General features: G+C 40.6%; 1 protein-coding gene across 4 annotated transcripts in view; it reads left to right on the top strand.

Moving 5' to 3' along the window:
• Nucleotides 1-20,227, top strand: part of fhod3a (formin homology 2 domain containing 3a) — a 45,956-nt gene that overhangs the window by 2,810 nt on the left and 22,919 nt on the right. For all 4 annotated transcript variants that reach the window (XM_077506873.1, XM_077506874.1, XM_077506872.1 and 1 more), the window contains 2 exons: nt 5,296-5,405; nt 8,969-9,036. In XM_077506873.1, coding sequence (XP_077362999.1) covers nt 5,296-5,405; nt 8,969-9,036 — 178 coding nt within the window. The remainder of the gene's footprint in view (nt 1-5,295; nt 5,406-8,968; nt 9,037-20,227) is intronic.

The following is a 20,227-nucleotide window of genomic DNA, read 5'->3' as shown; positions in this document are numbered from 1 at the left end:
GAAATCATATTTGACTCGCAACACAAAAACATTTCTTTCTTAACCGCTTATTCCTCACAAGCGTCGCGGGGGTGCTGGAGCCCATCCCAGCAGGCTTCGGGCAGTAGGCAGGATACACCCTGAACTGGTTGCCAGCCAATCACAGGGCACACAGACACGAACAACCAACCACCCTATCACAAGCACACCTAGGGACAATCCGGAGCGCCCAATTAACCTGCCATGCATATCTTTGCAATGTGGGAGGAGACCGGAGTACCCGGAGAAGACCCACGCAGGCACGGGGAGATAATGCAAACTACACCCAAGAAGACCGGAGCCTAGACTCGAACCCGAATCCTCAGTACTGGTAGGCGAAAGTGCTAACCACTCAATCACCGTGCCGCCACAAATAAAAATAATAAATTAATTAAATCAAGCAATATGATTGGATATGTAGTGCCAATCTATGCCTATTATCTGATTCCATTAGCTTATATTCCATCATGCTGTGGGGAAAATGTTCAAAAAATCCATACATTTCAAAGTGTTATTTCAACAATATAACACTTTGCCCAAAAAAGTTTTGCTGCAATTAACTGAGGTTATTTTTGCAACCTTCAAGTACAAAAAAAAACATCCCTAGCAGCCACCCAGATCCTATTTTAAGAACACGACTGGGCACCAGCTTGAGGGGTGATATATTGCAAATGTTAGCCTCCGAGCTTACAGTAGCAACAAACTCCACCACAAATGTCCTTTTGCTCATGATGAACTGTCCCCATTTAATCCCATGGTGTCATAGGGTGGCCATATTTTAGTAAAGGTCTACAAATACAGTAATATTATGCAAGTGTAAAGATCTGGAGGTTGCTGTGAAAGTCATTATTAGCGCAAGCACTCTTATTCATTTAGCTGGAGCCCAACAAGTATCCTGACACGCAGGTGTATAGTGGTCACTGTCAGTTTATGACGGGCATGTGAAAAGCAAAAGATGCCAAATTCAAGGTCCAAAAGGAGCCCGAGGGAAAACTCCAAAACAGCAGCGCATTCCTTCCAGGCACTCAGTTATGACCACATATGCGACATTGTTTTTACTGTAAGACAAAAAGTTGAAGGTGTATATTAAAAAAAAAAAAAAAAAAAAAAAAAAAAAAAAAAAAAAAAAAAAAAAAAAAAAAAGTGAGCTGAGAAGAGTTGAAGTGCTTGCACACAACTCTGACAGCAAACCAACTTTCGACAGCAAAGTGGTTTTCCCAGACCAGCCGATCTGGAGCTGCCCCCGTATTTAAAAACCGCAAAACAAATGAAAAATGGCCCACAGCGCAGAAAAGCTTATGATTACAACCTTTACATGGACAGATGGCAACGGCTCTCGTTCGTGTTTGCAATTTGCGCGCGATGGCAACTGGATACCGAGTTTAGATTATAGGGATGAAACTGAAAAGTTGCACTTTTTCCCCGTCAGATTGCAAAGCTAATGCTTAAGGGACTTCATTGGGATTATGTTATTGAAACATGGCACACTTGTCAGCGGTTTAACACTTAATGAGTGTTGATTTTTTTACAAATATTTGATAGCGTCTCTTTGTTTAAGCAAAATAACCTCCCATGCTCTTCTCTCAGCAAAACTTACTGTATGATTATGTTGTGACGACGCGCATGGCCAGCTGGGTTACACATAAAGTATAGGTCACTTGTCCCAGAATTCCTGTGGCCGAGGCCCGGATGCCTGCAACACTTTGTTCTTCTCACTTTGGGTGACATGGTTTTCCTGACCTCTTCTCTCCTTTTTCCACCTCTCAGTTGAGACACTCAAACAACGCTTAAAAACACGGCATGGAATAAGGGTACGTTTACACATCAACAGATGACTAAAAGTGTTGTCAAAACAATCCCACAAGCACAAAAACAACTTGAAACGTTGAATGGATTATGCATGCCAGGCCAGTAGTTGGCGATGTCGGTTTATAGCTTACATCTGTGTATGTAAAAAGTATACACACCCCTGTTCAAATGCTAGTTATTGTGATATTTAAAAAAAAAAAAAAAAAAAAAATTACATTTTCAAAACATTTCCATTATTAATGTGCCCTTTAGACTGTACAAGTAAAAGTAAAATAAAAACAAACTGACAATTGTTGCAAAAGTGTTCACACAGTCTTAAAATTGGGATGTTGCTATTAGGGATGTAACAATAAGGGCAATATCGTGAATTGCCACGATATTGTCGTCGTCATGTTCACGATATTTAAAAGCAAGACATCTATTAAAAAAGTCCGGTTGATTTCAATTTGTGCACTTCTAGCACCATCTGGTGGCTAGTTTTGTAGTGCAATTTAATTGTCATTAGGGATGTTTTGGCCCTTCTAAAATCTCCACTAACTGTCAGATGAAGGGGAACGTAATATGCCTGTGAACCAACAACTTTGGGCTTTTTTTTTAGTTTTTGGTATGAGCACTTTTTTTTTCCACAATATTGTGACCTTTTTTAAATATCGCCAACAATCCCACAATATCGCAATAATTATCGTATAGTGTGCTTCATATTGTGATAAATATCGTATCGTGATGGTTGGATATCGTTACATCCCTAGTTGCTATATTCAGTATTAAACAAACTCATATTGAATGTGAATCAGGACCCACTTGTCACCAGTAAAAGTACTTCTAATTAAGGCCAAATAGAGTTTAGCTGTTCTAGTAGGCTTTCCATGAATTTCCTTTTGCTTTCTAAGGTTTCCGCCACCGTTAAATTACCCTGGCGGCCCACCAATGTATGGTGTTCCACATGGTTCAATTCTGAGGCCTCTTCTTTTTTCATTGAATCTGCTGCCCCTTTTCAGAAAATAGCAGTTCATCTTGTTCACCATGTCTTGAATTTGAAAGAAAAAACATATTTATTTTTTTTTACATTAAAGAAGGGTTCAGTGAATGTGCATAGGAAGCTAAATGAAGTTTCAAAACATCAGAAACACATTTGTCATTGCTCTTTAAACTCCATTTAATAGCAGTGATAATGCACGCACCCGATCCACTTGTGTTCAAAGAGCAACTCTGATTGACTGTAGAAAGTTCTTCAAGAGTTACATAAAGGGGCCGTTTCCAGTATGGGGAACACAAGCAAGCTTTGTGTTATTCTAACATGGAAATAATTACTCTCCTTTTTCTCCCGGCTTCTCCACTTCGGGGAGAGTTTGATTAAATGAGTGTAAATAATACTCACTCCGAAGTGATTCTGGGCACGGCCTGGGACCTTACAGTTGCTCCTGGAACTGCATCCACTCGCCCACCGGAGAGTTTTAGGAACTTGAGACTCTTTGGATGCTTATTAGTTTCACTCGTCTAAGCAGTATATGTGATTGAGGGTGTGCAAGGTGAAGAGTTGATCGAGCTTCATTGAGATAACAAAAGCACCACTCGTCTATTAAAAGGATAAAAGTGGCTACGAGGTATTTGTGGAATGAAAGCGGTCGGCGAACGTGCTGAATAATGTGGACAGATTGGGCACAAGAAACGCTTTTGTCTTATTTCAACTTCAAATTGGGGCAGTGGGGCAGGACGTGATTAACACCCCCTGTGTTCTCACCCCTGTCCCCCACTCTGACCTGGTCAAACAATTCTCCATCTTAGCTCGTTTCACAAGGCATGAACAATAACAGCACAAGGTTGTGGAGTTGTATTTAAAAGTATGTCACGTCAAAATAATCACTCGTGTCAATTATGTGTGGTATGATGAAGATTTGGATTATTGCCGAGCATCAGATACACAACGTGAAGAGCAAATTGGCTGTCCTTTGAATAATACGGCGTCAAACGCGGAAACGCAGCTACAAATGCATTTTAATCTCCTTTCCCGACTGCGTTTTTAATCAGGGTTGTGTCTGATTATTTACTGTCCCATGTTTTGCCTTTCCCCTGTTGTTGGATTAGGATTTGGCTCAGATTAAAATGAGAGAGGAACTAGAACAAGACCCAAAGTCACCGCCTTTGCTCGTGGCCTGCTCTTAGTTCCGGAATAATCTACAATTTCTAAATTTGACAATCTTCATATAGAAGTGGCCATTCAACTGCCAGGCTTCAGGGACACACCTACCCTTGAGTTCCTGAGTGGACGCAACCTCGAGTAAATATAGCCGGGTTATATTTATGCCGCGAGTTCGACCGGCGGGCCGTCTCTGTTTCCGAGTGCGAGGGAGGGATTGTGATCAGCGCCTGCCGGTCCCGGCGTGTCGTCATGCTCCTCGGTTGCGCAGTCACCAGCGGGGGTGCTTGGCATCGCACGCCGGGACCATTCCAGGTCAATGCCATACTGATGGCGCACAGGTGCTAAATGCGAATTCAACACTTTGGACTCTGATCTCATTCATCAGCAATGTCAGACGACCACTAGCTTAGTTCTTAGTGACATTTAACAATTTCATACACACTTCTGAAAAAAATCTGTTCTCAACCACAAAAATTGGTTGACAAAAAAAAAATTCTGGTTCGAAATGTGTTCCATGGCGATAATGGATGGAATAACGTTAATGAAATCTATTTCTGTGCCTGGTGATTACGCTCTCAACTTTCCAGCCAATCACAGGGCACCTATAGACAAACAACCAATCACACTCACACCTATCACCCATTTAGAGTTGTCAGAGAACACAACGTATTTTGTTTGCGGGAATTTTTATATTTACACCTGGTGAGATGATACTTATTATGCGTAGTCACCGGGGCAGCTCATAGCACCTGCTATCAACTTTTGACAGTGCCCATAAACATCACTGGAAGTCGTGTACAGATATATTCTTGTGCACCTGGTCTCAAACACTGCGGGGTTTCCAGTTACACAATGTAATGGAGCGACTCTGACGCAACAATGTACTGCAGTGTTACTTTGGATCAAGTAAAAGCAGATGTCGCGACCGCATTCATTGGTTGTTCACGACGGGACGCCACCTTCCATACGCGCATTTACACGATCGCGTTCTTTACGTTAACAACACAGCACAATTTTAATGACACTTAAACGACCACCATTTCTGGTTGGAGTTTTATGATCCACTGCCTTTTATTTGTACCCCCAACAAGTTAATTCCCCAGTACATGAAAAAGTAAAACTGAGCCACATGAAAAAGGCCCCCCTACTGTTGTCATGTTCAAACTCCAGATGAAAATCTCTTTGAAACACATGCAACAATGTCGTGGAGACCACAACTAGAACTTGAACCTGAGGGGATTGTCGGAAACTTGCACCAAACTGAAAAACAAATTGAGTTTTTACATCTCAATTGATTTTTGTCAACCGTGCCTTATTATTTTCCATAGCTCGACGACTGCGCGCTGCAGCTTTCCCACAATGGCACGTATCTGGACTTGGAGTCGTCCTTGGCGGAGCAAAGGGACGAGCTGGAAGGCTTCCAGCAGGATGACACAGGGTGAGACAACTTCTTCGTATCATCACTAATCATTTGCCACATACCATAGGAATACATCCATTTAACTTTACATACACAAACTTCCCCCATTCAGGAATAAGGAGCTTGATAGTAGATTTCTTTGGAGCAGAAGTTCATGGAAAGTATGAAGCACTGTGGAAACACACAGACTAATTGCTCTTCTTTCCCTGCAACTCATGTTGCACCAACTGTGCATTTTTAATGGTTAATAATAACACAAGCCCTGCTAAATACATGTGTCAACTAGGGTGGCCGTTTCCATAAGGTCAAAAAAGGAGGACATTTTTAAAAAATTAATACATCAGACTTGCGATGTATTTTCATCAACAATAAAAGAGTCAAAGAAAACGGCGAGGAAATGACATCAGATAGCCACACGTGCAACTTTGTTTACATTTATTGAACCAATGATATACGAGATTTTTAACTGAAGTCACTCTTGGCTAATCACAGACCAATTGTAACAAATGTGGGGTGGGGCTAATGTTGCATCACATAAACTCAACCAAGGCTCATCTTCTTTAAAAAGGAGGACAAACCAGTGTCCGGTTTCGAGTTTCGCAGGACATCACTGAACATTAGGACTGTCCTAAATCAGGACGCCTGGCCAACCTAGCTAGCAACTGTTAAAGCGTCAAAGTGGCCGAACATGGTTCAGTGGTAGAGTGGCCGGCTCCCATCCGTGAGGTGGTGGGTTCAATCCTCACCCTTGGTGACCATGTTGAATTGTCCTTGAGCAAGACACTGAACTCCCAGTTGACCTGGCAGCAGCTGACCACTGGTGTATGAATGTGTGCGTTTTTTAACCCTGTAAACTTAACTTGTTTGTTTTTTGACTGCTAGTAGAGCATTTAATCAACATTGGCCATATTTGGCAATAACTTGCTTTAGTATAAGAGACATTCTTCCCTTCAAACTTAAATTTCGACAGTTGCAAGTGCGCCCTCAATCCCAAACTAAAGTTCCTCCTAATTCCTGGGGAATTTTGTGACAAATTTCATAGACTGCCTCAAACACACACATTGGAAAGACCTATAACAAAACGATAGTGAGTGTTTGGCACATCTACCTCACAGAATCACATCACTAAAAGTATAGCAAGATAGCACCACTTGAGTCCTAGTTTGTTTGCAGGGGTTTGAGGTATGCGGATCTGCTTCGATGCCGGCGGCAGCGCACTAAGCAAAGACAAAACCACAAAACCTGTGTCCATTTGTTTGTCTCATGTGTCTACTTTGTCAGCTATGCTTGCAGATAATAGACAGGTGAATCAAGGCGTGACTTTTTTTTAAGTGGCTGAGATGTGGAGCAACTGGTTGGATTGGAAACGAGTGTCTTTCAATCAATGCGGATTTCTTTTCTTGTTTTTCTTTTTTTTTTTTTTTTTTAAACAAAGGTCACAGTGAATTAGCAGAAGGCACTGAGTCATGCGCTGGGGTTGGGTTTAGCTTGAAAAATATCTTACAGGTTTGGGGATGGATATTTCTTAACATAGCTCACAAGTTCTCCCTCTGTTGGATGAATATGTTTCTTTTTTTCTTTTTTTTTAAATTATGCGGCAATAAATATTTTCCCCTCTCTTCTCCCTTTTCTTTTAATCAGTTAAGTAGTTTCTTGCCAAATTCTGGTCATTTAATCCTCACAAGCGAAACACAACCTGAGTTTTCAATGTTTCCGGCAGCGTCCCATCACAACTGAGTTGACAGTAAACAAAAGGAAAGGAGATGGGCACAACATTTCTGGTGTAATGTTGCAGAGTGGAAAAGATTATAAGACAATGGAAATGTTCAAATATACTGCATAACTATAAATTACTTTACGGTTTAGCTGTACTCCGCCGTGAGATCCACACTGACAACATTTTTGTTTTTCCATCAACAGCCAAGCAAATCCAGTTATAGTTTTGTTGTAGGCTACTGTAGTTCTCAACAAAACTAATCCAGCAGAACCTTTTGGGTGTATTAAGGTGTGTTTTTCTCACAGCGTCTTACACAAAATAGGGGGTTTCTTAGCTGTGTGTTATCACCTCAACTCTTTCCCTGTTTGTCTGGGAATTCCAACAGCGTGGACGTGATGGGAGTCAGATTAGCACCCGGTTGGATGATAGCAGCCAGGATTAGAAACAAGATTTGGATTTGTTTGTGAAAAATACCATCATACCGTCCCATTATGCGTTCATTTTGTTTTTCTTCCAATATGTGACTGTATATAGTAGTTGGCATGTTAAGGTGAGTGTTGTGTCTGCAGTCCTGCAGCCTCATCGTCTCGTCTCAAATGTATATCAGCATAGAGGCAGGGGTCATCGTTTGTCAAACCTGACACTAAATTTGTCAGAAACAATTCGAGGAATTTGTGGCATCTTTACACAATAAATTAAACACTCAAATGGTTCAAAACGACACTAACGCTAAAATACTACACTCGTGTCACAAAGCAGGTGTCGGGGGCAAGGCGGGATTAATCTTCAATTAAAATGTATTTCCAAAAAAAAAAAAATCAGTGAGGAAACCCTAAATAGTAACGTCTTAAAACAATCATAATTGAAAGTAACAACAGGAAACAGATTCAACACTACAACAATTACGACACGACAAGCAGAACATGACTTGCGACATCAATGAACAAACAGACTGAAACAACTCAGGAAACTAAATACAAGCAACCTGACGACACAACGAGGCACACCTGGAAAAGAGACAAGTGGGTGCAGAGAGCTGATTGGTAGAGTACAGGTGGAAATCAAAGGAGTTGATAAGACATGAATGGCAATGACAATGGGGAAAAAAAACAAAAAACAAGAAGACAAAATGAAACCAACACATAATATAAACAACAAAAACAGATCACTCACCTGTAAAATCAATAAGTGAACTAAAACACATTTAGGTTTCAATCAGATTCATTCAGCTCTTTGTGCAGCGCGCTATCTAATCATATGAACATAAATTAATATTAAGGTTATAATATTAATATTATATTGATATCAAAAGTCGACATACCCCTGTCCAAATGCCAGGTTTTGGTGATTAAAAAAATCTCACAGGGGAGCATGCGGCAGCGTCACACTTTGGGGCTGTTACTCTTCGGCTGGAACTGGGCCCTCTAGTCAAGATGATGGAATTAGGAACAGTTTGAAGTAGTAGTAGTAGTAGTAGTAGTAGTAGATCATTACTTTAATATTGTAAACATGCTTGAAATGGTTTATCATGGTATCATTCTGTATGTCACAGAAAACTGGCATTTGAGAAGATGTGTGTCAACATTTAATATCCGCTGTATGTATTTTCCTTTTTTTTTAAATGTAGTTTGAGTCCAAATGGACAATTTGCATTAAATAGAAAGTTAATGTTCGCCACATTTGGGGAATATTAGGGATTTTAACAATTTTGATTACAAGTGAAAATCTTAGACATGCCTACTGCTCATTAAAAACATTTAAGTTGACCAAATATTGACTCGTGGCACCAAAGCCAATGAAAACCGACAGAATTGTCTTTAGCTTGCAACTGTAATGACTAAATGTGTATTTTTCTCTCCCAAAGGTCCAGAGGGAAAAAGCACAGTGTTGTTTTACGAACCCAGCTGACCGTCCGTGTGCATGCCTGCATTGGTGAGTACCATGTAACATATTTCTTCCATTAAAATTACATGCCCATATGAGCTGATCCATGAACAATCCAATGTGCCGCATATACTGAACATCCGGATATTTTTGCCCCGGGATGATCGACCTCCCACTGTGAGGAAGCAGGGACATTTTAAGACTTCCAATGCACTTAGTGTAATATGGTATAAACGTCAGGAAGCTTAAACAGGGGTAGAGAATAGATGATGATAACCTCAGGATGTATAGCTCAATTGCATGAAGAGTGTAAAGTAATGTGACAGCAACTCCAGTGCTGTAGTTTCTGCTCTGGGAGTTGGTGAAGTCTCCAGTTGGAAAATCCCTCATCTCTTGGCAGTTTAGGCATGATTAAGAGGGGAAGAAGCACGAGCGGATATACTTCAGTGAATTGGAGAAAAGTGTACTATGAAGCGATGGCTGACTAAGGATAAAACTGATCATTTCAACAATGTGGCGTACAGGGAGAATTTTTGATTCAGCTCTGAGTTCAGTGTATGGTTTGTCACGGAAAATAGTGTTTACAGTTTTTGTTTTATTTGTAAATATGTGTCACACTAATGGAATGTAAATCAGCTAGAGCCACTTTAAGAACAATTAACAATCATTAACCTGATGATGACTTGTTAACATGCTAGACTAATTTCCCACAAAAACAGCAATGGCCATCTGCTGCAATGGCAGTCTGAATATTTCCCTTCAAATGTTTTAATTTTCTCACTCTGTGAAGGAAATTATCAGTCGTCAAATGGCATAAAGTAAACACGGTTTATTTTAGCTGTCTCGCGGAAATACCCGTGAGCCCATGGGCGATTTAAATATCTTATTACGGCCGAGCAGCTCAATTTTTTATTTTTTTTTTGCGCGGAATCTCACGAGAGTATTTAGTTGCCATTTCCTGCCCTCTTTCCAAAGGTATTAAATTAATCTCTATCTATGCTTTGCTCTCTTTCCCTCTCACTGCTGTCCTTCATGACCCGTCCGTAGCTAGCGTCAACAAAGTCCCTGCCAGTGTTAGCAGCTCTAAATCTGAATGGTGGAATCAGTGGCGAGGATTGGTTGAAAATGAGAGGAGTTTCAACGTCGACAACGCCTTTAGGGCGATCACCTACGACAAGTATATTCAATAAACACAACAAACAATAAAAACTAATGATTGGTAATATACTGAGCTATGTTCCGACAGATGGAAATGGAATTTAGTTCAAAAGTAGGCAAAATGAGAAGACTGAAGACATTAAAACAATGAGTTGAACAGAGATCGCGAGACTAAAATACTACTACAAATCAGACAAAGGGGAACAGGTGGCAATACTAGACAAGAGCAGCGTGCTGATTGAATGACGCCTAAAAAAAAAAAAAAAAAAAAAAATCCCTGGGTCATTGAGAGTTATTAATCATAGGATGAATGCGGAGGTTGGATCAAGCAGAGCAGGGCTTCAGGAAAACATACTACTGAGTGGGAAGCAAAAATATGTCTAAATACAACATTATACTGTACATAGGGGATTTGGAATGCATTTTTACAGCTAGAAATAATAGCAATACAATTAAAGTGTTCAATACCGTAGTTAGACTTATGAAATTTTTTATGCTTAAATAAGTCTTGTATCTGCAGTCGTTATACAAGTAGTTGTTCATAGTATAAAACAAATAGGGCACACACTTAGTGATTTTCAACATCTTAACCGCTTTTTAGTATGCACATGAGGTGACCACCGCAGTACACTACGAATATTAATGACGATATTTCCGCTGAAAATCGCGAGTCTCCCTCCCTCAGCCAGATGTTGTAGTACCAAGACTAGCAAGTATAGCAGCATGGCACTACTTGGAATCCACACTGCCAGAAACTCCAAAAAGAGTAATAATAGAACAAGAAATAGAAAAAGTTAGCCATCAGTAGCTCAGCTGAAATCAACATTGACCATACGTAAGGATTTGCAATCGTAAATATTAAACATTTGCAATTGTTAGCCTCGACCTTTGAGATGATCACTTAACTTTGGGGATAAACTTCTATAGCGGAGCTTTTTCTCAAGATCTGAATTTCCTACTTTCGTAAATTGTCTTTCTTGGCTCTTTTTGGTTGAATTATTATTATTATTATTATTATTATTATTATTATTATTATTATTATTATCGTGGCTCATTATGTATGAACAGGATGGGAGCTTCAAAATAACATTGAGAAGAAACCTGCAACCTGTTGCAAATAAGCATGTCCAAACAACAAGTAAAGCCTCAGTGAGCAAGCCACATTTATATGACAGCCTCTGTGCTGGGGTTGATTGAGCGTAGGGATTGGCGTTTTTGGCTAAATCCCTTTCCTACGCCACTACAGTGCACATGCCCTTATGGGGGATTACACATTGCGCATCGCGGCTTTAGGAAAACCAACATTGTGCTTGTTGTCTTTCAGCATGACATAAACAAATGCTTCCTCGAAATGTCTCTGGTTATCTTCGGAGTGTCAACACCAAACCTTGATGAGGACCACTTTGGCCCCCATCTAGGTTTTAACAGGACATATTTTGGCCAGCTGGAGTCAAAGCTGTCGAGTGCAGCAGCAGTTTCCTAATTCTGCTATAGTAAACAGACTTACAACCAGTGTAATGTGGTCTGTTCACTTTGGAGACCTACGGACCAGTTACCCCGCCCTCTGGCTCAGTTGTCCACTGATCTACTTCTTTAACGCTCTCTAATCCTTCCGAGGTCTTGACCTTCAAATCACTTGAGTAGTGGTCAGCATTTTATCCGCTAAATAAAAAGTACGTCACAATCAAAGACTGAGATTGCTTGCAGAATCAGTCTATGGTGTATTGCTTTTAAGGTTGCTAGTGCACGGACTGGTGTATCATTAAATCACAGGAAAGCATCCAATTCCTTTAAAATATTTGTAATCTCATCCAGATCATGTTTTTGATTAGCAAATAATCAGTATTTGCTTGGATCTTCGGTCTGTCCGGTTGAAAAGACTAAAGTATGAGAGGCATCGTTCTTTCTCTGTGTGTCTATTGAAAGGCCTGCTCTCCCAGATTCTCCCAGATAATCCTGTGGTCTGCATTCGCATTAGAGCGCCAGTCACAACCTTCTGTTTAAAGGTTAATTTTAGCTGTCGTTGCAAGCCTAAAAGCAGACTGGTGGAGAGAGGTGGTTCCGGAATGAGGGGTGGGGGTTGAATGGCAGAGGACACTCTATCTTTAGAAAGTGTTGACATGACAGAAACATGTGACAAAGGTAGCATACTGCGTTAACTTTGCGTAATACGGGAACAAGCTTGAATTCACCAATGTGTGTGTTTAAGAAAAAATTGGAACAATTTCAATGGCAAATCTTTTTATGACTATATGTGCCTTGACCAGACCAGGCGGTACGCCACCTCTCACCCACAGTCAGCTTGGATAGACTCAAGCTCACCCCTAATGGGGACAAGCAGTAAAAAAAAAAAAAAAATAGATTGATCCATCTTAATTTACAATAGCTGAAATATTGTACACATCAGACCACCCCATTTGGTGCACCAAGAGACAAAACAAGAGCTGTAAAGTCCCAAATATCCCAGGATACAAACTCACGTTCCAGTCAAATGTAAACAGAGAACATGTAGATTCTTACAGGTTATCCAAAATGAAAACATCCATCTTTCCATTTTCTATACCGCAAATTCTCAATAGAGTCACGGGAGAGCAAGAGACGAGTCCCTCTGAATATGGACGAGAGGCGGGATACACCCTGGACTCGTTGCCAGACAATCGCCCGGGTGCCTTTAGACAAACAACCAGTGTTACTCACCTTCACACCTAAGTATGGACAACTTAGAGGCTTAAATGTACCTAACATGCCTGTTCTGGAATGTGGTAGGAAGGCTAAGGTAGCTTGAGAAAACTCATACAAGCACTCGGAGAACATGCAAACTCCACACCAGAATGCCAGAGCAGAGATTCTACCCCCGGATCTCAGAATTTTGAGTAACCACTCGGTTACCAAGCTGACCCCAAAAGCAACCAATGCATACAATTGATGTCGTCTGTTATAGTCTCTTTGTGGCTTAGTGGGTGCTGCCTTTACAGTGTGATGTCAGATTTCCGCAGCTGTGTAGTCTCAACTTTGACTTGTCATACTTTGGGGGTCATAAATTTCTGGAATGCTGTATTACAGTAATAAAACTTTACACTTCTAGCTCAGTGAGAGTCAACCATATATCTTTAAGTATGGCCATACATTTAAAGCTATTTTGGGGAAGTAGGCAATATTCATTCTGCATGTTATTTTCCTTGTGGCCAGAATTCCTACATGCAGCAATTACTTTTGGCTGGAGTGATCAAAAATAGAGCGGCTATGGTATTTGACAGGTATGCCAGACTAATGAGAGTAGTGCAGCAGGTAAAACAAAAGCCCTTGCCCGTGTTCTGGCTTCCGTTCAATCCCATGTCACTTGGCTTTGGAAATGAAACTATGCTTTTAGATATTGGAGTCCCAATTAAGGGTCTCTAATAACCCCCCGCGGTTCCTTTTATGGCCTTAGGGTGACGTACGTGGCAGGTGATTTGCTGTATTTGAACATTTAATATATCAGTAATCCCCATGTAAATCACAATCCTAGTAAATAAATTGCACAGGCTAAACTGACTTGGCGGTCCAGTGACAAGTGGCTGTTTCTATGCCAGCAGGGGTGCAGTTGTATAGTGCAGTCTGGCTTTGAGATGCAAGTTGAGAAAACAGCTGGTTCGAACAGCGATTTACTGTGCGGGCTGCGGGAGATAAGGCCTGGCGATGGCATGGTGTGACAGGGAGATAATGTTTGGCGATGGCTAAGCTAGGAGGGGGCAGTCGAACAGGACATCTGTGGCTTTGCAGTCATTAAGGTCCAGACACATTACAGCCGAGCTGAAAGGCTGCTCTGCAATAACACACTCGACAGGCTTGTTCCCGTCAAACGGTATAGTCCAGTTCAGTTTGATAGAGTGTGCAATTTTGGGGGGTTTCCGTTGTCTAAAATTGTGGAGTCTACCGAAAATAACTCAGCCGTACGGTACCATTTTTGACAACCTAATGGTGGGGTTCGGAAGGCAGTGTTCGCCGACAGACAACAATCCCCAATTAAATAGGAATTACACCAAACCACAGTTGTCATTTGTTCTCTATATTACGTACCTCATCTTTGTTAATGTCATAGGGCGTTGGGGTTGTCGGTGTGATGCTATTTAAAGTGCATAGCTTATGTAGCAGTCACCATCTGGCCCCCACACACACAAATGCAAGCCGGATCAGGGTTTCCCAGACCAAAGCGTACCGTGGTTGAGCTGAACTCTACTACTTTACTACCATTCAAATTTAGACCGTATCAAACCCGATTTACAATTATTTTGTCAGGTGTTGTTAAGTCATACATGTACAAATGCTTGTGCACCCTTGACCTTGACTGAATTTGAACTTGAATGAATTCAGTCAATCGCGACATTGAATAGCTGAAAGATGTTCAGATGATGTTGCTTGTTAAAATACCTTTGTATCTGTCTTTTTTCTTAACCTTTTCGGCACATATCAAGACACAAATAACAAGGGAAGCCTGCTGCTTTGTTGTTACCATTGTTTTTAGCATTAGCATGAAATAAAGAAAGTTACAATTATATGTTTGGATGTTGTTGCTAGTTAAAATACCTTTGTGTTTGTCTTCTTCACCTTTTCGGCACGTATCAAGACACATAACAGGGAAGCCTGCTACTTTGTTATTAGCATTGTTTTTAGCATTAGAATTACAAATCCATCCATCCAATTTCAATAGCCTACCGCTTATCCTGTCAGCGTTGTGGAAAGTTACACTCCATGTCAGCTGACTTAGGGCCAAGGGCGCCTACACCCTGGACTAGTCACAAGTCAATCACAACCATTCACATCAACATTCACACTGTCACTGACTGGGAAATGAATTGGTCGGAAGATCTTTGTAATGTGTTTGACAGTTGTCAAATGTTTGATATATGTGCTACCCACACTAGCAATGCTCCTACTGTACAGCGTCACGTGACATTCTTTTGTACAGTAAGATATAGTTACTGAGAAAAATGTACAGTCTGTCTCGCTTTTTCTGGCTATCTCCATTTTGCTCACCTGAGGCTGTAGCTCCAAAAGTAATGTTGTTTTCCTACAAATCAGAATCGAGGACACCCTCATCTTCGGTCACAGCAAGAAGCAAATACAGGGGAAATCGCTCGCATAGTTTCCCCTTTACCCTCACCGCCGGCTGCAAGAGCCCACATGAGTCATGGCTTACTGCTGCTGTGGGAGATGTGGAGCTGGTGAGGTATTATGGACGGAGGTGTAAAGTGGTGGAAGTCGTGGAATAATTCAGCAGTAGCTCAAAAGCTCCAAACGAGTATCTGAACCGCTGCTGCTGGCTACGCGTTCTTCACTGACACCGTTTTATGAAATCTGCCATTTTATGACACTTTTTAAATCATCACACGTGCATTGAGTTTTCCGAGATGTCAAAGTGAATAAATGTCAACTAGTGTGGAGCAAAAGCGTTGTGCTTGCTGTGGATGTGGCAGGGTTTTCCCAGGCCTGCAGTTATGCTGACAAACATGAGCGGTCCAACTGTTGTGCTGTGGCTCGTTGGGGTGAGCTCTTCTAAGCCTCAATGCACACACCGGAAAAATAATAGCCTATGTAAAAGAAGAGGACAGCGCGACGAGTGACTCAGTGGCACCATCGGAACCCGACACTGACACTGTTTTTTCCTCTCATTTTATTGAATACAGAGTCAATATCAAAATCCATTTGGTTATACTTTGGACTACTTCCCTTTGACTGTATGTCTGACTTTCTCTTTTTGTCATTCAGCCTTGTAGGCATGGCGGGAATATGCAATTGTCATAAGCCTTGGGGCACCTTTTAACTCCACCTAAAAACAAGATTTGGCTATACAAACATGTTACATAACCAGGAGACGGAATGTGAAAAATTCTGTTCTACGTTGTTGTCTCTACTATAGATACTATTCCTAAAATTTGATTTAACTTGCCGTGGGAAGACAAATAGGAATTTTAAAAAAGCACATCACACAGTGGAAGTAAGTGGTTGGTGACCTACCATCCATTTCTTACAAAAACACCTCAGTGAGCGATTGTTGTTGACTGTCACTGCATGCAACAGTTTAAAAATATATTTGTAAAAAGAAAAAAAAAAAATCTTCTTGCACCACTGGAGCCAAGATTTAAGACAATGGAAGCCAAAGTCCCATACTTGAGGTTTTCAAATCAGGATCCACATTGTATGGAAGAATATAGAGTATACACATATATCACTCCACGTGTGTGAATGTGTGCTCAGCTGCATGTGTGCGTTTTAACTGCAAAGTCTGCATTTTTGCTTATAGCCACTGAGCGCGCCCCCGCAAACGTCTGGCTCATCTGTTTTAATCATTTTCCAACCATTACATAATGCAATAAAACATTAGGATCACCACAAGCTAAACAGGCCGAGCACGCGCGGGAGAATCTGCAAGCTTGGGGTCCGATCCAGCGGTGTTTTTTTTTGTTTTTTGAAGGGATGATGAGTTTAGGGGCTTTATGAGAAGAGTGAAATGGATAAAGAGAGAGAGATGGGAATGCGTTCCAGGGAAAACTGGTGAATCAGGAGAGGAAACACACATGGAAGACAAAACAAGAGGGAGGCGCACCTGCCAGACGTCGCTGAATGTAACGACGGGGATCGCTCCTTAATGTAGACATTCGTACGAGTTCTCTGGCTACAGACCCAATGGAACAGGAAACTACTCTCTTGGTCCAATCCAAACACTTGTTAACTGCTGTATCATATAGTGTGTGTGCAGGCTCCTAAAAGTTATATCATAAATTCAGCTTAAAGATAATATTGCTCGGCATGAAATTGTGTCAGAGTTTTGTTTTGTTTGGTTGTGGTGGAGCACTAGCAAGCTGTTGACGTGAGTATTTATACAACACAAACAAAATCACAGAAGTACTCCCAAATATTAAAAATCAAAATTAACAAATATTCAACACTACAGGAAGCGTGGCATATAAGGCGAACGTGACTTAACTTCATCATCAACGCACTAAATGGTGGAGTGAACACCAAGCACTATATAAGACAATAATTCTTCAAAAAATGCTTATGTTAATAGCTTTACTGCCATTAATAGTTAAAGTTCAACCAGAAAAGAAAAGGAATCACATGTTGGATATTTAACTAAACCAAATTAGTTACGAAAGTCCACTAACACAATGTTAACACACAATGCTAACAAAACTAGCATCAATGTTTCTGGAATTAAAGCTTTTCAGATAAGTTTCTCTACAATAGCATTTTGTATGCACCCCCACTAGGCTAAACACGACATTCTGATATAATCTTACGTTTGTGGAATATGAATTAAGCAGCAAAATCAACTTTAAAAAAAAAAAAAAAAAAAAAAAATCAATTTCAGGGGGCAGCCATTTTGTCACTTGATGTCGACTGAAAATGACATCACAGTTGCGCATGGTTCAGATAACGACCAATGACCCGTTTTCCAACTTTGGTCATGTGATGTTCGAAAGCTGAACCATGATTGGTTGTTCACTGAGCAACTGTGATGTCATTTTCAGTCGACAAGTGGCAAAATGCCCAAATTTGCTAATTTTTATTTAAAAAAATACAAATAAAAATAAAAAATTGTTTGACTTCAATCCAGTTTACAGAGTCATGTAGATGTGAAACTCTTCTTTGTGTATTTTGTTTGTCTTTATTATTACACTGCCACCTAGTGGTCAAGACACACAGATACACCAAATTGAACGGAACGTCAATGGGCATTGAAACATGAAATCAAATTGTGATGCATCCATGTTTTAATTCTTTACATCTCTGGTTGTAATTTGTAGCACTGTGTCATATATAAGCACTCTTTACTTCTTCCAACAGCCAATTTACTAAAATAGAATACCGTTCATTTCAAATTCTGTGTTAACATCAATCTGAATTCAAATGGATGATATCTTCCGCCTTCCAAGATCTAATCCCTCTGAAGGTCTCCAATTTTCTCTCTGTTGTTTATCCGCCATGCGACGTCACCGCACATGCACGCCGAGGCCGGTCAATTAACAATGACACCGAGCGAGCGAGCGTGAGAAGTGAGAGAGGGAGTGAGAGGGAATGACAAAGGGTGGGTGGGGGTTGGTTGAGGGAAAACACTGAGCGCTTGTTTCACACGTGCACACCAAAATGTGGGAGGGAGCTCGGCGCGGTTCCCACAATCACCAATGAGTTGCAATTAGAATCTAATTAGGAGGTGAGCCATGGTATGATGACGGTATTCAATAACTTAACCATGATTTAGATTTCTATTTATAATGCAGCGGAGACTTGAAGGTTGACAGCAATCTGTTCAAGGAGGATTTTGGAAACTATTTTTTTTCCCATGGGAAAAAGTTCCAAGGTCAGAAATCATAAACTGTTTGTCCTCATTAGGGCCTCCACGGGGCTCATATAAACAAACAACAATTCACACTTACTGCATGTGGACATTTGCATTCAAGTTTGCACAAATTCTGGTTGCAGCTAGTCACATATATCCCCCAGGAAAACATTGGAGGTCTTACTGTGCACACACACACACACACTCAAAATTCATGGGCCCTCGATCGTCTTCCGCACCATCAGCAGCTTCCAGCGCTCCTCCTCGTGGGCCAAGACCAACAGAGAGAAAATAGACAGTCGCAAAATAACAAAGTTGTCCTCAGCAGTTTCGTCGTCACGGCCTGCCAAATGTTCCTTTCTGTCTCGCTTTGACATGAGAATGTAATCGACCGTTATTATCCAAACTGTATTAGCCTCTGAGAGATTGATGGACTATTTTTTTTTTCTCCCCCTCTAAACTACAGTCATGAACATGCAGTACTAGCTGTACTTTGACACGGCAATAATCTGATCCCTTTTGATAAGAACATCGAAAGTCAAAATCCTCCAAAATCATCCCTTCAAAAATATTTAGTTTAATAATCGATTGTGCAAAATCTCCTGTAACAATGGTGTACCTCTGGGCTCTTTCTGTGAACCACTTACATTCTCTATTTATAATTGATCGATCTGTAATAAAGTCACACTACTGACACATCTCTATTTTATTTTATTAATGCACAAGTAATCCGCTATCAGTGAGGTATCCGTTTACTGTTTCATTCATTTTTTTGTATATGGTTATTATTCTCCTGCCTCCATGCGTACAAGAGCAACATTTCCTTTGGAAACACACAATGTTGTGTAACTCATGTTAGCGACGTCATACTTACTTGATAAAATACAGTGTGTGTGTGATGCCCAGCCTGGCTCTATATAGCATGATATACTGACACTTGTGGTCTTAAATGAAGCCCTCCAGCGTGCCATTACACCTCATGCTCCTCTCACGTCTTTATTTTAGAGGCCGCTGATGACCTAGTTTAAGAGCCAACTGACTGATTGGCCCACACAGCCGGGTGGGGGCTGATTTTTTATTTTTTTATTTTTTTTTAAGGGGTGCTATTAAATCCTCAAGAAACACAAGTCAGCGGTTTTAGTTGAGCTTAAACTGGGGGGACTGCCAGCTATGATGCACCCCTTTCGAGCATGACCCTCTCACAGTTGTGACACTGTGAATAATGTTACCCTCGGTTGACCTTGAGTGCGTACACACTAGGAGTGTGACGATTTCACGATATTGCGATAAATCGCGATACGTTGTCTCCCAAGAGATTATTGATACGTCTACACAAGTATCGTGATATTTGTAGTTAATATGCAGCCAATATAACGGCTCCATTGTTCATGACTTATTGAGCAATTACTTGGCAAGCCAACACTTCACGCGAAGAAGACTAATGAGCTTAGTTTTTTTTTTATTATTATTATCATATATTATTTTTATTGTTTATCATATATTATTTATTTGTATTGTTTATTATTATTATTATTATTATTATTATTTTATATATTATATGTATATATTATGTATTTATATTATTATCATTATCATTACTATATGATGAGTTTTTATCGTAGACTATCGTGGATTTATTACCTAAGCAATATATCGATAATCGCGGTATCGTCATATCGTCAGATAATCATTATCGTGAGCCTTGTATCACATATCGTATCGTCGGGTAGCCAGAGGTTCCCACCCATGTGGCCAAAC

The sequence above is a fragment of the Festucalex cinctus genome, chromosome 19 (genome assembly GCF_051991245.1).
Source record: "Festucalex cinctus isolate MCC-2025b chromosome 19, RoL_Fcin_1.0, whole genome shotgun sequence".
Classification (NCBI taxonomy): domain Eukaryota; kingdom Metazoa; phylum Chordata; class Actinopteri; order Syngnathiformes; family Syngnathidae; genus Festucalex; species Festucalex cinctus.
Note: the sequence above shows the minus strand (reverse complement) of the source record. Positions and strands in the feature narration are given on the sequence as shown.